Here is a 21,408-nt window from a genome sequence, read left to right on the forward strand (position 1 = left end):
AACCACAGATGTAGGCAAGGAAAACACCTTAACCATGACTAAAGAGGATGTTTTTTTTTATTTTTGTACCATATAACATACGAAAATATAGTTGCCATATAATGAAAGGGAATTCATTGCAACCATGACTAAAGAGGATATTTTTTTTATTTTTATATATATATATATATATATATATATATATATATATATATATATATATATATATATATATATATATATATAGGCCTAGATCATTTCGTATTTTTATACAGTATACAGTATACTGCACATACAATAATTCAACTACACTACAGTTTGAACAAAAGCCAAACATTGCCATATAATGAAAGGGAATTTATTGCAGGATGTTTGCCGTTTTAGTTTTATATATATATATATATATATATATATATATATATATATATATATATATATATATATATATATATATATGAATATATAGCATAATATAATTTTGTCATTCTTTTCCCTACCAATACAATGGTAGGGAAAACACTCAAACCAAAATATATTTAACATTGGCATGAATAATCATAATGTTATGTGTGTGTGTGTGTGTGTGTGTGTGTGTGGTCATCTGCAGATTGATTTTAACTGGGGGGCAGGGGGGTGGGGGTCGATTTAAATCGTGAATCAGATTTTTTTTTTTTTTAATTGGGGATTTTTTTTTAGGCCATATCGCCCAGCCCTACTTCCTAACACAGAGTATGTCAGGCAGACGCACAGCTGACAACCATGCAGCTAAACTAATTGATGTGGTGGAGACTGGGAAAGTTGCTGCATGTGTCAACAATAATGTAGGCAACATTGTGGCTGCTAACTCTCCAAGACAGGTGGACTTGGACTTAGTTGGCTGATTGTTAACGGTTAATAACGGTTAACGGGCAATCGGTCAGGAAAAAAAATCTAAATAAGCATCCCTATTAGGATAAATAGGTGTCATTTTTTACTCGAACATGAAGTCCTGTGGGATTGTTGGGAGTGTTGTTTGGCCGTGAAGTAGTTGTGTGAAGTCACTACCTCAATAAGTCAAAAAGCAAAAGGCTATGAATCTGAACAAATTTAGGTATTGCCCTTCTCCAGCTGACCATCCCAAAAATGCACCAGAATACAGTAAATCACACCTACCAAATTCCGAATTTTCTGGGGGAGCACCCCCAGACCGCCCTCCCCGTTTGCACCCACTTTTGCACAAATAGGGTAGGGGGGGAGGGTCCTTAGGGGAACAGTAGTTCATAATCCTTCACTGTATCCATTCATAATGTAACATTATAGCATGACATTTGTGTCAATAATCGTCAAGCACAGGTGACTCCGCGTGGGGGGCCACGCGGAGAATTTGATTTGGGCCCCCAAATAAAATTCTGCTAAGGGCCCCCAAAAGGCTAGGGCAGGCGCAGGTTAGATGCACATAACACATCAGATGTGTAAGAAGGTATTTTGAAATACTGACAACTGGAGTCATGTATTTTTTTATGTGTAAATATACTCAGCCAATTAAGTTTATTCTGATATAATTAGGCCTATACTAAATTTGCTTAATTTCCAGCATTGAAATATAGTAATTGAAATACTGTTGAAACAACAAATCAGCTATAGATCAGCAGAGGCAGAGAGGGTGCCATGTTGAGAAAAACAGAGATCACTGACATACATCTTACATTCCTGTCTCCAGAGCCCCATAGATGTTTTAAACTGACTTTTGCTATTTATAGTCCTGACATTGCAAGCTGTCTTGTTAGAATAAAAACAAAAAATCCCATCTGATGGAACAAAATGAACACTGAGGAATATTGATTTTCTTCCTTCCTGCTGCACATGTGGTAACATCTATTGTTGCACATCTGGAAAATGCCAGCAGCCAGACAGAAGAAAGTAAAATTGCTGCAAATTTTCTAACTGTTTATGCAAAGCAGTTCCTGCTCCATAAATTGTATCCAAACCTCAATGAGCAAAATCCGACCAGTAAGGACTAAAATGAATGTGTGGTCCAGCAGAGTTAGAAACAGTTTACAGTTATTTAAGTGTTTGTGAGAGTCTAATAAAGCTTTTCTTCAGGATGAATGCATTAGGATACTTTTCTTAATGATATACAGTGGTGCATACTACCTACTGATATTACAGTAAAGGCTCAAATATGTCAGATTTCTTATGTCCAAAAATATAATTTAAAAACATTAAACAACATAAGCAATAAGAGGAAATGCACCAGCCTGAGGCTAATAATAAATCAGATAACATATGTGCTGTTTCTTTACACCTAAATAACCATCTCCCTCTATGGTTACACATATGCAACATGCTCATGCAGCTGCTTGAACAAGGATGATTGACCTCGAACTTGAGACAAACAGATTGGCGTGCTGCGTCTTACAGACATTCGTACAGATATCAATTTCCCTTCCCTGTCAGCCCCTGGGAATGTTATCACCTCCAAAAAAGAAGCAGGGAAATTAAATGGGAGCTGAAGGCTGTTCCCAGACCAGCACCTCTAAATGAAGACCTCTAATTTAGCATGACTGAAGTATGATCTCGGCCCTGCTAACATATTGCTACCATGTGCTGTCCAATGTATTCAAGGTGGCTGGGAAATGATTTTAGGGCTCTGGTATCAAAGGGTAAGTCATGTGGTGGTCGTCATATACAGCCAAACGATGCATGGTCATGGACGCAAGAACACACACACCCACGCATGCATGCATACACGCACATATACGCATGCGCACGCACACACACACACACACACAAAACACATAGATAGTTATTATGAATTCAGGCCCCATCTGGTCAAACAGCAAGAAAGTAAAGGCGGTTAAAGCAGATGTGGGTCTCTGGTGTCCTGCCAATCAAGCAGCAATCAAACTGGAATTGAGTTAGTGTTGACCAAGTCTGTGTGTGTGTGTGTGTGTGTGTGTGTGTGCCTGTGCCTGTGCGTGTGTGTGTGTGTGTGTGTGTGTGTGTGTGTGTGTGTGTGTGTGTGTGTGTGTGTGTGTGTGTGTGTGTGTGTGTGTGTGTGAAGCTGTGGTTACCGTAGCAGGTTGATCATGTGTCACACAAACACAGCTTCCTCCCTGTCATTGTCTTGCAGAGAATACACTCTTGTTCCCAGGGTTCACTGTCGTCAACAGAGTGCGTCTCTTTAGGAAAGCATTTGGTCACTCAAGGATAAAAAGTTAAAGAAATCATCAATGTGTGCTGAGTAATTGATCCACTTTTCTTTTCATTTCAATGAAGTTTATAAGAAAATGTGATGTTTTGTGGTCAGGCAAGTGGAATACGTGACTAGCTGGACAACCGAGCATTTAGAAAAAAGAAACATCAAAATTGGCACACTTACTCCTTTTACCTACTGAGCTTTTACCTCCTCCTTTCTCTTCCTCAATTTTAAAAGAACAGGCCATATGAAACTGTAATTGCTTTATAATTGCCACGGTTCTGCTATGGGCGTACATTTCTAAAGGCAGGATACAAGAAACGGATAGTGTTTCATCCAGAGACCTCTGAAGTATCCCTGCACAGCTTTCATTCATGAACAAATTGTTCATGCAGATGGAAGCAGTGAATACAAATGTAGTGGCTCTAACATATTCATACTTGATATATTTGAAAAACACATTGGACAAAATACAAGCCAAATCAATCGTTTAAATAATTTCTAAAAACTCACTTTTAAGCCCTTTCCTAAATTTTAACTATGTTTTTAATCTGTTTCGGTTTTATTTTTTGTATCATCCTAAGTAGCCTATTTTGTATTTTACTGTTTAATTCTGTGATCTATTCTTACATTTTTCTGGTAGTCTGTTAAAAAAGGACTTCTATGGCCACTTAACATTGTTGGACTCATGGTGGACGGTAAAAAAAAAAAAATCTAATCAAAATTGATGCAACAGAACAAGAAATATCATCTTTTTTATTCCAAACATTCTTTTTCCTCGTCAAAAACTGGTGCCTACATTACCCACAATGCAACTTGAGCGCCGACAGCTTGGATGGAGATTGAGGTGTGTTATCCCTAGCGGATAATGCAGCCTTAAGGAGGGGACAGAGGTCTGTTTAGTTTACTTCTTTCTTACACACCTTCAGATGTGTTTCATTTCCAGACTTGTAGTTTTCAGCCCCAATTGTCACTGACTCAAGTGACATCACTTAAGGCAAATGATCAGCTGCAGTTAAATTATGTTTTTGTTAAGTTTGTTTTTATTTAAATGTGTGGTCAGAACTTTTGCACTGATTCAGGAATATACACGTAGAAATGTTGCTAACTCAGTTTGGATCTGTCAGTGGAATAAAAAAATAAATATATGAAATGTAAAAACCAAAGTGTAAAGGTAAATTCCATGGATCTATAAACAGCATCAGGCAACCACAAACTGAAATAACAAAACAAAAGAGAGGAAAAATAAGTAAGTGGACTTACTGCAAAATAAATCCAATCCAATACATTGAAAAGAGTAAATAAAGAGAACAGGAAGAAAAGTATAATCAGGAGTGAAAGAGTAACAAACAAAAAACTCTGACATGTAACATCCTGTCTTGTGAGAGAAGATTGACAGATGAAAAGGATAAACAGACCAGCTTTGTTCAATAATAGGAAATATACACTTCTACCTCCTTGTTTTTACCTCTCTTCAATTTTACTTTGCAGCCTCCTCCTCCTCCTCTTCCACAAGCCACTTTGCTTTGATTCAGCTCTGTATCTGTATTTAAAATCACTCAATTACATGGGATCCCGCTGTGAAAATTACGGATGTTTTCCACTATTTCTTTCCACCGGGACACCATGACCCCTCCCTGGCTCAAATAACCCCCCCTCCTCCTTCTCTCTGTCAGTCTCTCTCGTCACCTGTCCTATTTTCCTCCTTTCACAGTCGCCCATTTTTCTTGATAAACATTCGCTTTGCTGTGTGTATCTGCAACTGAGAGGGAATAATAGGTAAATGGTCTTGTTTGTGAGCTCTCAGCACGGTGAGCTGACAAAGAGTGTTTTGCAGGTAACTCTTCTGCTTCAACCACACAACAAGCCACTGAAAAGAGTTCCCTAAGGATGACAAAAGGAGCTGTTCAAATCCAAACACCAGGTATGCACAACAACAGAGAGTTTCAGAGATGGACAGTGTTTTTTTTATTCATCCAAAGGAAAGCAGTGGTTGTGATTCTTTTCAGCACTTTTAACCCACAGCTTACGGGGGTCTGAGGCATTATAAAAGTGGAATCTATCTTTGATGTACTCTGTTGGTGTTGAATCTACTTTCAGATAAAACCCTTACCTACTGCTGTGTCGTTCATACTCACTGAGGTGCAAAGCGGCATGTAATGCTCAACCAAAGTCTACAGCTAGAACAGCTTTAAGGTGGCAATACATCCACAAGTGAGTCCCATTAAGCAAAACAAGCCTTCCTCTTTTCATACAAACAAAAGACCACAGATCTTGGTCAGCTTTATTTGTTGCTATGTTGTGACTCAAAGGACACAAAAACTAAAATTGTCTTAAAATGAGCTTTTTCTTCACTAAGACAGGCTTTACGAACTTATGATTGTGATTTTTGAGCAAACGACAAAAGCAATTTCCACTCTATCTTATTTAAGGTGGCTAAGAAACACTGCCAGGGCAGAAATGGTCATTGGGTAAATTAGGGGCACACTGTTTGGTGTGGGCACACACAATATACTGTACAAGATGTGGTTATACCAAATCGTCGTGCTGCCCCTAAACAGTGTGTATGTTTAAAGGATGTAGTTAAAGCAATACACATTTGATTAAAAAAAGAAAATCCTTTAGCATTAACCATATTTTTAAAATATATTTGCTAGGCTCATGAAGACCAGTTAAACACCCAACCCAAACAGCCTGTGGTGTAATTCAGGCACCATCGGAAAAAACCTACATTGCATTACCATCCATCATAACACGCCATAACAACCAAATAACCAGCGCCATTAAACATTTAGATCATCCAAGGGATTCACAGAAAGTGGGGCAGACAAAGCTACCAGGATAGCCACCTTGAACCTGATAGACGCCTCATCCATTCATCACCTCAGACCAACAGATCGAAGAACATAAAACCGTGTGTGCCAGCAAACAAACCCCACTAGTAGACCCCCGGGAGAGGAGGGAAAGGGGATAGGCAGAAATCCAAGTCCCTTCCAAATGAGGAAGATACATCTATTGATTTGAGATCAGCATGCTGCATTACTGCTGCTGCCCCAGAGGATCTGGGAAGTGGAGGAGGGTGTAATAGTGGAGGTGGTTTGTAGCCATGCTAGTAGCATAGTGGCTCTAGAAATGGCAATTTCAGTCTGTTGACTTTGGTTACTTTTTGTATAGAGATTCATGGTCCCCAGAGGATGAATACTGACGTTGGTATCCCCTGCATTTTTTCTAGTGCCATCAGCAGGTCCAAATTTTAATTTGTCCAATACTTTGGTTTCCGAGAAAATACCAGCAAGGTTAATGACATTCGCATCCGCCTCAGCTGTACTTGTGTTTAGTGTTACTTAGCAAATGTTAGCATGCTAACACGCTAAACTAACATGGGAAACATACCTGCTTATCATAAGCATGTTAGCATTGCCATTGTGAGCTTGTTAGTATGCTCACATTCACATTTAGCTTTGATTTAATAAAAGTGTGACACAAGTTATTTTTTTACTCCAGCTTCAAAGATGCATACAGATGGAGGACTCAATAGAGTTGGAAAATACACCCTGCATGCTCAACAGGTCTAAACAGCTGGCAAAGGATCTGTCTGTAGACAAGTAGCAGATTGACACTGGTGTTTAGCCAGCCACATAGATCTGGATCACAGCCATCCATACACTGTATACTGAAGTTCACAGGGTTACTGCTGACTAAGACCAAATAATGAAAAGCAATTTCATTACATTAGAGTTTTTACTATGTGGTGAGTGCGCTAAAAAAAATGGTGTATAGAAGTGAACATAAGCTACATGTTCAGTAAGTGTTCTTTGATATGAGAAAAGCTATGAAGTGATGTAGAAATAATTAAAGCTTAATTTGAAGCTAGAGCTTGAGAGGTGCAGGTAGGAGGAACGAGGGGGGCAGTGACTTGGAACGAACAGGCTAGCCGTTTCCCTATTTCCAGTATTTGTGCTTATAGATATATATGCTTTGTGCTAAAATAAGCTAACAGGTTACTGGCAGTTGCTTGATATTTACCATACAAACATGAGTGTGGCATCAAACTGCTCATCTAACTCCCAGCAAGAAAGCAAATTAGCATATTTCCCAAAATGTAAAATTCTTCCGATAATTGAAAGATGGACATTACGAAACAATTAGCAACCTACAACTTAACATAAACACAAATTCAGCTACTAGAGACCTACTCTACTACTACTACAACTACTAAATTATAACTGGGTAAATTAATCCAGCATTGAAAAAGGTTATCGATTCCTGTTAGCCCCATAGAGCCTGCAGTCTCCCGGTCTAGTCAATGTTAGTGGGTGGTTAAGCTACATTTGGTTGTAACAGGAGACTGGAAGTCCTAACACTCATTAACCCTTTTAGTTCGGCAACATTGAGCAGCAGGCAAAATATTTCTATTTGTCCATCAATATTTCATCACCGGCTCAGGCCCAACAAAGCCAGGGGCTTTGACCGTAATGGTCCCATCTGTCTATAGATCTTAAGGACATAAGTGTATGGGTGTCCTTTGACACCAGAAAATAGGCTTCGACATCAAGGAAATACACTGCACTCACAGGATCCATGGATATTAGCTAGCCTGGAAGGCAAAGCGTATCCTGCTTTATTTGGATGGTTCCTCACAGATGGTCTCGTCATGTTGTAGCGGGAGATCAGGTTTCAAAAATATGAATGAAGTGGACATTTCAGGTATTAGGACAAATCAGATCTGTTCAACTACATCAATGGCATTCATACCCACACAGTGATCGGAGACACAGTATTAATTAACTTTAATTAAATTAATTAACCTAATTTCGTCAGCTACCACATTAAGACAAGTTTGTTTAATCAGTCTCACATCCTTCACACTTTTATTTTAGTTCAGAAAATATAATCATCATCATATTGATCATTACCATTTATCCAACTCCATATGGCTACCCATTGATATAAAAAGTATAAATATAAATAATTTATGAATAGTAAGCCAACACTATTGGCATGGTATCCTGGCCTGTAAATCGCTCGCCATTTCTTAGCAGTGAGAGTGACCTCATCATCTTTGCCAGGCCCATTAGCTTTTTGCACAAACCACAGGGGACCAGTCTATTAACCCCTTACCTGCTAAGTAAAGCATTAAGCATTAAGTGAAATGTTCAGAAAAATGGAGCAATTGACAGTTTATTGAGATATCACTCCAATAAAATATGATGTGATGGTGGTAAAAGTAAAAAAATAAAAATAAAACAAGGAAGCCATGAACAGAAAAAAAGAATTCAGTGATCAGATACTTCAGTGAGATTTAGAATACGTTGAAGTAGTAGGTTTGAATTTTCTATGCACGAGCTGAATAAAAAAGTGGAAATCTGGAGACAGGGGGATTGACATTACAATAGAGCCCAAATACAGCACACTGGACTCGGGTTACACAAACCCCCCCTTGGTCATTGTTCTTGTCTCATTGTGTTTAAAGAGGAGAGGTCAGTGAACATGGGAGCCTTTTTCCACACAGACAGGTAGCTGAAGAGCACAGATTGAATGACAACAAAATGTTCTGATGTGCTTTGTTCAGGTAAATCTTTCTTTTTGTCCCAACAAATGAATACAACTGTTGCTGAGGAAAACCGGGCAATTTCAGTGTTAGTGATTTTTGAGTTTGTACTACATGTGCTAAGAAAGCTAAATGAAAATTAATTAAATCACAATTAAGCTAACTTCATACTTCCTACAGTAGTGTGTTTGTAATAGTGATTTAAAGCCAATAGTAAACTGACAAGCCCCAAAGGGAAAATTACAGTTAAGAGGTATTTACCCAACAGTAAGTAATTATTATTAGCATTAATAAAAACACATTTTGGGTTGCCAGGCTGTAAAAATTGTATAGGCTGAACTCCCAGAAAAGGCCTGTGAAAAATCCAGACCACAATCCATGCACTGATAAAACTTTCTTAACATCTACAGCTGCTGTCTGGATGAATCAGTGTAAACCCTTTATTAATGACTTAACATTTAGAGCTGCAGACTTGAAGACTTCTGAGGAAGTGAGAAACCCAGGTGCACTGATTAACAACATTTCTAACTGCATTATTACCAAATTAAGCTATTACTTCCAACACATAAACCATTTATGAAAGGGTGTCTTATTAGAAAGTGGCAACAAACCTCTTAAAATCAAGTGTTTCTACACTTTTTTGTTCTTTTAAACCTTGAATTATCCAGTTCCAGCATGGCTGCCCTCTCACCGCCAGCGGCCCTCTGCACTTCATCTCAAGAGGTCATAGACCCTGATCCTAAACAATAGCCTCCATTGTACGTGTGCTGTTGGAGAGTAACAAGGACTTGAAGGTTAGTCGACCTGGACTCCTGAGGAGACACGGTCGCACAGGAGTGTCCATTAGGGCTCGGTCCTGCGACGCCGCCAACTTTCATGTTGTGCTATTGTTACACAGCTCTCCCCTGAGAGGTGGACACAGAGTGGGTAATGAGGGGTAATTGGTCCAGGGTCAAGGATGATTAATTCCCTTGGTCAGGTGTCAGCTAGTTTTCATACCTGGCTGTCTGGGTAGACATGTAGGAGGGAGGGGAAGGTGGATGGAATATGAGACGTGGTAGATGAGTGGGTAAGTGGATGTGTGTCCAGGCGCTCACATACATGAACAGCCAGGATTGTTAATTAGAGAAGTTTGTGCTTAAATAAAACCCAGCCCAAAGGGGACCTCACATACAGACACCATTTTCTATTCCTAAAACAAAACACACACATTGTGCAAGACAGCTATCACATCAGTAAAGATTTTTCGGGATCATATCTTTCCAGAAACAAAAGTTGAAAGGTCACCATGATCCCACTGCAACCACTGAAGCCAGATTGAGATTGATAACTGTCCCCATTCCTCCTACCTCCCCTTCAGCTTGACTGACTAATACTAATACCTCTCCCTCCAGCGCTTCATTCTAACCGGGCAATTTTGGACACTGATTATCTTGCAACCTGTGTGTGCACGACAGTAAATGCAGGGGCTGGCTGGTAATTGACCAGGCAAAGACTGAGACGCCTGCCGTGTAATTGAGCGGGGGCTGAGGGGCTCTTGCGGGACTGAAAGGGTCCGAGGATCCCTCATTGCCTATTAGACCTGGCGGGGGGTCTCCAGTGTGCCTGTGGACTCCACCTTGAGGCCCACACCGTACCCAGCACTTCAATACAGAACTGACATCTTTCAGTGGTGGGGATCGGGCAGTGGTGCACGCACAAACAGCTGCTGTGTCCTACAGACTGAAGGGTGATGCAGTATGGATCATAGTGTAGGGAAAACATTTTTAATATTTAACAATATACGAACGTAAAATACAGCCATATCGTCTCTGAAATTGCTGTTGTAAATACAATGAACTCTGCAATGAGATTGACAAGAAAAGTCTCCTTTTGTTTAAGGGATCAAGAAGGTGAAAACTACATCTTCAAAACTTTCTGTGAAGGTCTGACTTTCTTTAAGTCTTCAGAAAAATAACTCAATTATAGTGGCATTAATCTCTAAATTATAACCGTCATGATGAAGCAGTGTTTGCACCACAGTGTAAAAGATGGCTCATATTCTTTATATATATCCTGCACAGGAACTCATGGCTCTTATAACATGGACATTAATATGATTTTAACTTAAAGGAGTAGATATTTTGTTCTCCCATGCAGAGTTTGACAACAAGATCAATACCACTCTCATGTCTGTACTTAAATATGAAGCCAGGGGTCCATTAGCCTAGTTCAGCATAAAGACTGGAAACAGGGGAACCGAGCTAGCCTGGCTCTGTCCAAAGGTAACAAAATCTGCCTACCAGCAACCCTAAAGCTCACTTATCAACAAGGTATAGCTTGTTTGTTTACATTAATCTAATTTCACTGGTCATGACTTTTGAGACTGTGTGCCCTGCCACTTAAAATGATTTTGTAGTTTTTTGTGACTGATAAACACGTCAATTCTGCATCTAGAATTTGAGCTCTTTGGTTGTTGCATCGTTGGTTACTTTGAAGAACAAAAATGCTGATTGTCGAGACGTCTTTCAAAGCTGACACACTTTCTAATCGCTATACATCATTCATCACTTATTTGTGTAGCCTTGATGTAATTGTGATTTTGATACTTTCAATTTAAAATCCAAGGTTAAAACAATTTTGTTGCTTTGTTAGTGTGCATTAAAGCCTAAAGTGCATCTTTATGGTCACATATTTCCTGATATTGACAAATGTTTTTAATTCAGGACAACATGCGAGTGATTTAACAGAGCACTATGCTCATCCATACCAGGTTGATCTATTTAAAAGAAATGGTAATAATGAATGACAATACTCTTTAAAATGGTTCCCCCTCTGTCCTCTAAGCCTGGAGACCCCATGCAGTGCAGGAAAATATACGTATGTGGCCAATTGGTTTTCTTTCTATCTGACTTGTGCCATTTGAGCTCAGAAATGGCTTCATCACTTCTGCTCCAGTGGCTATCAGCGAGCCACCATGTTGCCTTTCGCCTGTGCCAAACCCCTGCACTGCTACCGCTTCATCTACATATTGTAAATATGATCCAGTGTCCTCGCTGCCCTGAAATCTTCACGGGGCAGTGACTGTACAGCCCCAAGAGTTAAACAGGCAGGTGCTAATAAGTAGGCTGTCTGCCAAAGACAAACTATTAATCACGAACATGTTCAAACTGACAAGGGCTGATGTGTATCTTCACAGTCTTTGCATGTGAACTGATGATAAATGCTCATTCATTTCTGTAATGAATAAAGAAAAGAGCCGAGGAAGAAAAAACACAATTCACTCCCATTTTATTTTTGAAACAAAGAGATCCTAGTTTAAATATTTGTGTTCAAGGGCTGACCTACTAAAGACAAACTCAGCGAATACAATACTTAGAAATGCATACTAATCCTCACCCACACTATAGCTAACAATCATCTCTACACCTGTTTCAAACTATTTTACTGGCATGAAGTTACATTTTGTAGATTTTTCTTACTCCACTCTTCACCACTGAAGAATTGTCACCATTTTAAAGGTAAGAGACTGCTTGCTAATGTGCTAGATACCTTGAATATAATTACCAGAAAAGAGTAAGGCAAAAGGTAGTCTAAACCTACCACTGCTTAAGACATGGCATAAAGAGAGGAGGGAAGAAAGAAAGAAAGATGGTTCACAGGACTGCAAGTTACTTCTTGGCAGAGTTGGTGCCGGAGAGACCCTGCAAACGATGGTGTTCCCTTAATCTGTAGAGGAGAACAAGAAGGACAAAAAATACGATGGGAGTTTAAAGTGTAGATATAAGGGCTATGAGTGTGGAACATTGTAAGAGACAAGTTTTAACCGTTTTGTACAGCTGTTGGGAATGACTAACCTGACAGCGTTAATCCTGATGAATCCAGAGGCATCACATGGGTCGTAGTCTCCCTGCACGTCCATGCTGGAGTGAGTCAAGAAAGAGGCAGTTGAGTCAACAGACAACAATCTTAAAATTCAAGGTTGGAGGAAAACATAGTTCAGGAGCAACAAAGAACTGAAAGTCAAAGTTGGATAAGGATATTCTGATAACAAAATTATTGAAATGTTTGGTATCATTGCAGTAAACATACGAGACATGGGGCCTCAACTACTGGGATAACTGGATCATTGATAATCTGCTCTTTTGAAATAATGTCCTGATCAATTTTTCTTTTGAATGCTCCTCTTTAGCATTGTTTGTCCTTAATAACAGAATATATATTGCAGAATGAAAACAACAAATGAACATATCCCATTTTGAAACAATCCTATCGTATCAACTCTGAGCTAAGAGTCAAGAGAATTTTCTGATCTGATTTTTCTGTCTTCCAGTTTATCCACTTCTGGTTAAAAAAAACCCGTAAATCTATAACTTGTGCCACTGTGTGATCTATGTTGTTTAGGCCGTCATCTCGTCTGTGTGAATGTCTCACAAAGAGTGTCTGTGTGCTGTGTAATTACAGCAGTTTCTACCTGCCGTGCTTAATACACTCCCTCACCGAGTCCTCTCCTCCCAACGACACCCCCAACTCCCTATGTACAGCTTGCACTCATTCTTCAAAAGCACTTAGCAAGAGAGGAAATTGCCAACAAATGATAGGATAAACACTATAAAAAGAAAGACCGACAACTAAATCATCAACTCTCAATACAAGGCTCCCTACCCGGCACCTGAACACCATTATGAGTGAGTGGCTTTAAAGAATATATGTGTGTGTGTGTGTGTGTGTGTGTGTGTGTGTGTGTGTGTGTGTGTTTGTGTGTGTGTGCAAGGATGTGATATTTTGTGTATTTCTTTAAGAAACCCTGCAGTCTAATTGAGAGTGGAGCCAGCGGACAGCGAGGAGGGTGACATTTCTGTCTCAGATGGGTGCGGTGACGGGCTGTATTACCACTGTGTTAATGACGCCGTTTACTGTTGCCCGTGGAGAGCCAACAGGATGTCAGCGGGGGTTTCATGCCTAATCTGGTCCGTCTGTGTGTGTGCGATTGTGGCAGGTCGTCATGTAGTGGCAAATACGTGTGTGTGTGTGTGTGTGTGTGTGTGTGTGTGTGTGTTTGTGTGTGTGTGTGTGTGTGTGTGTGTGTGTGAGAGAGTGACTGCAATTTGCAGGTGTATCACTGTCAGGTACAGTACATGCATGTACAGTATGTATACACAGGCACTGTAGACGTTTTATTAATCCACAATATAACCCTTTAAAGATTTCTTTGGGGGGGGGAGAGAGAGGGGGGAATAACACACAGCAAAGGGAAGCAGGTCGGAGTCAAACCTGGGCCCGCTCTACCAACTGAGCTATCCGGGCGCCATAATATCCCCCTATATAAAAAAAATCATAAATATCTAACAGTGGATTATACCATTTATACTAGGACCACGCACCGCATATCAAAATATACTTATGTACTATTCATACACGTTTTGTGACAGAAAAACAATACACCTTACAACATCTTACAACGCTTTTACGCACATTTAGAGCAAAAAAAACTAATTATAATTTAAAAAAAAAATGTCTTTCAAAACAAATCACGTTGTGGATTTTTTTTTCTATACTTAAATATTAATATTGGATTAAAGTGAACCATTATCAGGTCAGGCTCCAACTGGAACAACATTTTTTAATAAAAGTTACTTTACTGCTCCAACAAGTAGGAAAAGTCATGGCCGAGTCTCATGGCCGAGTACGGTGTATGCATGTAGAGCTGAAACAATTAGTCGATTAATAAATTTGTTGATCAACAGAAAATTAAACTGAAAATATTACATATAATCTATCATCTATTCAAAAAAGATTAGTTGGTTCCAGCATTTCAAATGTAAGGATTTGATGCTTTTTTGTATCTTGTACCATGTTGGACCCTGTTCAATGTTAATGGGCATTTGCCACAATTTTCTTATATTCTTTAGTAAAAATTATTACTCAAATAATTGAGTAAATAATCTGCATGTATGTATGGCTATGTGGGTTAATTAGGGGAGTCTATATAAAAATTGTGTAGTTATTTGAAAATACCCACTCTCCAGTCACACAGTATTCTCCATTAGCATGGTATAAACTTGTGTGTAAAGTAAAAGGGGAATGAACATTGCGAATTATTTATTTTCTTCCCCTACTGTAAAGAGGATATTGTTTAACACTGGTTAACACTTGAATGGACTTGGACTGGAAACCAGGTTGACCAGATTGTTTGCCTCTGTTTTTCGTTGTACTTGCATAATAAAAACAATTCTAAAACAAAAAAATGTATAAACTTGTGTGTTACTGTAACTGACTACATTTGAGACTGATGTGTGATGGTTTTCGATTGGTTCCGTTTGCTATGCTCCCTTATGAGGAACCACTGCGCCCATCTGTCAGGGGCCTTGAGGACTTTGTGATGCTGCAACACAACACCTCTGTCATACTTGTGTCGCCTCAGATAAGAAATATGTGTCTGTATGAGGTCAGGTGTTAAACTGAGACGACAAGCCTTCGTCAGTGAGAGTTTCTCAACAACTGACTGGTTGAAAGATGGATGAGTCGTAATTTGTGACTCAGCAGTTTACAATATGGCTTAAGCAGGCTGAATGAGAGTACAGCAGCAGAAAATACTGAGATAGTTTTTTTCTGGCTTTTTTTTCACTTGCCAAACCAGCCTAAGACATTAAATGGCTGACTGTGTGAGACGTGGTTCCTTGTCTGCCTCTTTCCGACCTGCTTAAATAGCATGACAGCTAGGTACTTTGCTCTTAAAAGCCCAGTAAAATCACCTCTCTCCTCTGGCTGAAAACGCCATTAGCTCTCTGACTCTAGGGTACAACTGGAGTGTGTGTGACTGAAGTGGAGATGGAGAGACATATGGAGGGGTTTCACTTTGGTCAGTGCTGAGCCTATCCAGAGGGCATCAGAGGTCAGCCTCCTGAACAAACCCACTGTTACCGCGGCTAAGAGGCCACGGGGGTGCAGGAGGAGGGGTTGGGGTCGGGTGTGCCCTCCAGGTACTGAGCTTGACACGTCTTCTGTGATGTCTTTGTGAGCCAGGGTCGGTTTAGTATGTTAATGTGGAGGTCATAAGAGAACTTGGGCGAGCTGACCTAAGAACAGGCTCGCTGGTGAACATGTGGAATAGCTACACTGTGCCCAGAGCAGCCAAACACAGCTGTCAAGTCAGAACAAGCACACACTTTGATTCACTGACACATGGCTTCTTCTGTTTTATAAGCACAGCCACACATATACACACACAAATTTATTCTGCCCTCACTTACCTGACCAACTCTTCATTGTAAAGGGACTTGGGTGACTCTCGTCCCAGGATGTAGACCTGTCCCTTGAAGACAGACAGCTGCACTTTGCCCTCCACATTATCCTGTGACTTGGCTATGCAGTGTCGCACAAAATCACACTCCGGACTGTACCAGAAACCTAAGGCGAGAAAGGAAACCGTAACATATTACCATGAAGTATGGATGTAAAGGTTTGTTTAAAAACAAGCATTTAGGTTCTTTTGTTCGTGTGTGTGTGTGTGTGTGTGTTTGTGTGTGTGTGTATCATTTATTTACATGCATTAATATGAATGTAATCAATTGGACAATGGCAAAAAAAACATTATACAAGATGGACAAATGGAGAAAGAGGCTCCTCCTCTGCATATCCTCTATTAGCAGCAGGGTGCTCAGGGGTGTGTGTGATGCCCACACTTCCCTCTTTCATGAGCTAAAACTCTCTGTGCTTTGGTCTCATTTCTGTTCCAGGTGAAGTTTATACACCCATTTCTTTTGTCCCATTTTGCTGACCTGGCCCATCAATCTCTGAGACAGATGGGCGAGGGGTGTGTGTGTATACGTTCAGAGGTCAGACACGCCCCACTCAGCAGGGGTCCTTCTCTCATCAGCGGCTGACCTCCACCTCATCGTCTGGCCATGTTCAAAGACACAATCCTTCCCTGCTTTCATTGCCTCTGGATTAGCACAAGGTGTCCAACATGACAAGCGAGTGTCTTTGTTTGGTTATTTGGGGATATTTTAGTAATAATTTCATTATCAATCATCATTTGGTCTATTTATTTCAAAGAATAATGACCAACACCTTTTATCATAAAGTGATTTTTTTAAACTGCTCACTTTAAATTATCAACAGTTAAAATTTTACAATGACATGAAACTAGGAAAAGTAAGCAGATATTTACTTGCATTGAGGTTTGTTGCAAATGTTTGGTGCTTTTATTTTACTAAATTACATAAACCATTAATAGGTTCTCAACATTTACTTTTACATTTTTTCATTAAAAAAATAATTAATTAATGATTAATTGACCACTGATATGCATGTAGCTAACTTTCCACACACATTCTTGCTGCATCTGTACTGCACTACGCCTAATTGCTGCAAATTATCTCATGAAAACTTACGTATTAATGCAAGGCAAATGCAGGACAGGTGGATTGTTAACATAAGCCCCACTGCCAGCCGTCTGCTATCTATCTGCAGTTATTAATTATTTAAACTCACAATAGGTTTAATCTCTGCACTGCTTATACTGAAAGTAGCACCTTTGTGTGTGTTTGCTTCCTGTCTCTGGAGGGTATAACTGAAATGGCCTAGTAGTCAGTCTCTAATGGCACTGATCCTATTATGTGGATGAAGGTGCAGGGGACTGGAGACTGAGCAGAAGGGATGATTAAGACACCTGAGCCAAGAAAAGCAACACACACACACACACACACACACACACACACACACACACACACTTGACTCATACTGGATTTTTGAGACTGATAGTGATTATTGGGGTTTTAAAACAAATCAAAAAATAATTTATTTCTTGTACATAATCACATAACATAAATAATCTTGATACAGATCCCTCAATTTTTTGTGATGGATACACACCGATGTAATCTGTAATGTCAAATCACAGTACTTCTAAGTAGAATTACCTTAAATCAATATATGACATGTCTAGCTTTAAAATATGACTAAGAAATATGCTTAGAATTCATAGGGAGTGAAAGACAATCTCATAAATATTATGTATTTTAGGGATTTACCATTGTAGACGAGTTCAGAGAACTTGATACCCAGTCCCTGTTTGATCCGACGTACTTCTTTGTCCATGGTAAAGGTCTCAATGTCTAAATGGGCCTTCAACAGAATTGTGCCTCCTGGGGTTTCATATATCCCTGAAAAACACAGTCAAAAAGAATAATGAATATTTGCACAACAGCAGACAAGCAAGTTTTTTGAACAGGAATTAACAGAGCAATAGGCACCGTTACCACACCGTTTTATCACAACTTTCATCATCCTCATCAAAGGCCATTCATAGGAACATAAACTACAAGCCCTGTTCATCTGAACTACCTACAAGCAAACAGCTCTATTAGCCATCAGCCGTCAAACAGACAGTGCTCACAAAACATGGATGAGCCTGTCCTGGGTAAATGACAGGGTAGGAGGCCCCTGCCAGCCTGGAGACTGGACCAGGGCTCTGCCTACCCTGCAATTTACCCCCTCTGGACAGAGAAGGAGGGGTGAGGGGAGAAAAGATGAGGTAGATGACAGGAGAAGTGAAGCTGTCACTCAAATGCCAGCTAAAACAAAAGGAGGGCAGGGAAAATGCTACCAGACAGATTTGACAACGGAAATAGGAGCTTTATCAATGACATTTTTGTGTGAGCTGAAATTGTGAAAAACTGAGTGTTGTTTCCCCATCCAATACATGGTTCCTCACATAATGTGTCAATTTGAATGATACTCAGTTTTTTTTTTAATTTAAGCTATGGTACCAAACTGCCCAACATATCCTTTGCTAAAGCCAACACTAGGGTGCCAAATTCCACAATGTACTTGGTGTTCTAACTCCCAAACTCTTTTCTGAGATTTAACAGATGCAGCAGTGGAGCTCAAATCTGTACGACCCTAAATACTCCAGCACCGTTCCTGATCTGAAAATGGAGAAGCACTTACTTTGTCTTTGCGGCCAAAAAATGGGGCTTAGCAATGCTGCTAATTGTTTAAAGCCTCAAAAGGATGCCACCTGAGCTAGAACGGCTTGTGGCTTTTTGGTGATCCAGGGCCACAGAGGGCACATAGGGACATTTCCACTGGCTCTATCAGCTAAATAAGTTAAAACTGCCCTCCAACACAACTTGGCTTAATTACTCCAAAAGAGAGTTAGCTTATCAGAGAGGAGCAAACAATGAAACGCTATCTGGGTAAGCTCCAAAAGTGGCAGTTTAGTTAAGCTTAAAGAGACAACACCCCCAGTGGTTTTTGAAGTTTTAATCTTTTATACGGTTCCTGCAGGTATGCTAACCATGCTGCAGGCATGAAGGGGTTTAGGTCAGGAATTAATTCTTCCTGTGCTGATCTTTAACCCTTTGGGCAAACTGTGCAGCATAAACAGGCAACACATGCAAATTAAAGCAGATAAATGTCTTAAGATGGATAGGAGTATATTTTTTACCATAGAAACACTTTGCTATTTAGTGGAGGGACATTTCTGAATACATAATTCCAATAAATACATAAAAAAATGCTTCTGAAACTTGTGAGAATTGTTTTAGTGCCTCTGTCTTAGAGTTTGACAGCAGCAAGGAATGGACATGAGGCAGTCTATTCATTATCGAAAGATATAGCCATTTCCGACTGCTTTTCATAGGTGCACCTCAGCTAACACCACATCCAGTGCTTGGGTCAGAGGCTTGACAGCACTGTGACAGGTGGGAAATCTTAGTCTGGCATACAGGCTGTTGAATGTTTTGTAGCACAGTGACAACATTATTGACAAACCATTTCAATCCCCCATGCCTCCCTGACCCCACACAAATAAATATGACCCAACAAAAATAGGTATGACATGTGCCCATTCAGTCCCTCCCATCATCTATTGTGCTAACGCGACCTGCCAGTCCAGAGAAGACCAACATGTACACTTGATGGTAGTTATTCAACCAATTGGACACCTTGTGCTCCACCTCTTCTCTTCCTCTCTCTATTGCTTCAGTGGAGGAAAAAGCTTTGATCTTTTGTTCAGTCGAGGGGAGAGAAAAGTGGGCATCCCATTTTCCAATTTCCACCTGCCAAGTTGCACCACAGCTACAAGTCTGTTGGTCAGTCAATTTGCCAATCATAGCACATATGGGGGAAAAGGGGTGTGTGTATGTTTCCATGTGTGTGTGTGTGTGTGTGTGTGTGTGTGAGTCATACAAGGCCTAGACAGCTGTTGATACCAAAGATAAAGAGACAAAAACATCCTGGTGCCACTGCATGTGCACATATGTGATCAACTGTGTATTTGTGTGTATCCAGTGAAGCGTGCGCGTCGCTATCTTGTTCGCAGTTTGTGTGTTTTCTGTACTGAGTATGCATGAGAGAATGGAAAGAACTTCAGTGCCTATGATTCCAGGTGAACCAGAGGAAAACATTTCCTTTGAGGAGAGTGTTTTTGTCATTCAGCCCACTTTTATGGAAGCGGAATAGCAAGTGTGACAAAAAGCACTCACGTAAAATAACTGCAAATTGCATGAAAGCCCTGCATACTGAAAGAAAAGCTTTTGAATGGATGTAAAATTAAAATATTGAGACGGGTTTCAGAGTAAGTGCAAATATGTCCATCTCCCTGCATTTACAGTGTATATCACTGTTTGTGTGAGTGGGGAAGCCTGTCAGACTAATTTGGTACAAATAGAAAAAGATGTCATAACAAGGACTGATAAAAACAGATAAACATTTTAATCTGTTACCTCTAGACTTCATGCCGATGAAACGGTTCTCAACGATGTCAATCCGGCCAACGCCATGCTTTCCACTACGAGAAAGACAGGGAGAGCCAGGCAACTATTAAGTGGACACACACTCATACATTCATTTTACCTTGAATTAGATTAGCCCACATAAAGAGCCTTTAAGTACATTTTTAATTGTCTGGCTAGTCAAAAACATGATCATCTGTTAATAAACAATACAAAATTAAACATTCCAATTAGTAAAGAGCAAAAAGAAAAAAACACAGCAGACAGGAAAGAATTCACACCCTCGTTACAATATGTCTCCTCGTAATTTTTCCACAGACCTGTGAGCATCATTGGTAAAGTCAGCCTTAGAAGTAGCTGAGGCATCTTCTACACACAGTCTGTTTCATTCATTATCTCCTCTCCTTCAATATTATATTTTGAATAACAAAGCTGAAAAACCATTTTAGTTTCCCCTGAAAATGGACATTAAATCCATGGCATTAATTCAGATCTACAAATGTTACAAACTAGTTTGTGATGCATGTAATGAACAAGCTTGAGAAAAATCATCACAAGCAAACCGAAGCTCAAAGTGGTAGGAGATTATTCTGTAGCATCAATCAGCTCACCTTCAGTACTTTTCAGTTATTCGGACAGTCGGAAAGCAGAGAGTGGAAAAGACACAGGAGGGAAAGCTCTGGTGGGATCTGATCCCAGGCCAGCAGTGACAGATAAACATCATTCAAGAGGTGGTGAACTTAACAAATGCGCCACCTCTGGGGACACATGTATACTAATCTAATAGAGAGGCTTCCTTACACTTGATATGTAACAAATCATATAGGGAAAGGAAAAAGGACTTTTCAGTAAATGCTTTATAGACATTAGAAAAATGCTTACCCAATCACATTGAGGTATGAGAAGATTTCAAGGGGTGAATCCTTGGATGTGCCTTCCTTCTCATTGGTCACCTTTACAGGCACTCCTAAAGGAAAAAA

General features: G+C 39.9%; 1 protein-coding gene across 1 annotated transcript in view; it reads right to left on the bottom strand.

The window, feature by feature from the left end:
• Positions 1 to 11,961: 11,961 nt before the first annotated feature.
• ass1 (argininosuccinate synthase 1) overlaps positions 11,962 to 21,408 on the bottom strand; it is a 28,416-nt gene continuing 18,969 nt past the window's right edge. The window contains exons 10-15 of the mRNA XM_028601545.1: positions 21,311 to 21,395; positions 20,420 to 20,484; positions 17,723 to 17,854; positions 15,941 to 16,097; positions 12,545 to 12,610; positions 11,962 to 12,416 (exon numbers count right to left, since the gene is read on the bottom strand). Of these exons, the coding sequence (XP_028457346.1) occupies positions 12,359 to 12,416; positions 12,545 to 12,610; positions 15,941 to 16,097; positions 17,723 to 17,854; positions 20,420 to 20,484; positions 21,311 to 21,395 (563 nt within the window). The 3' untranslated portion in view covers positions 11,962 to 12,358. The remainder of the gene's footprint in view (positions 12,417 to 12,544; positions 12,611 to 15,940; positions 16,098 to 17,722; positions 17,855 to 20,419; positions 20,485 to 21,310; positions 21,396 to 21,408) is intronic.

The sequence above is a fragment of the Perca flavescens genome, chromosome 16 (assembly GCF_004354835.1).
Source record: "Perca flavescens isolate YP-PL-M2 chromosome 16, PFLA_1.0, whole genome shotgun sequence".
Lineage (NCBI taxonomy): Eukaryota > Metazoa > Chordata > Actinopteri > Perciformes > Percidae > Perca > Perca flavescens.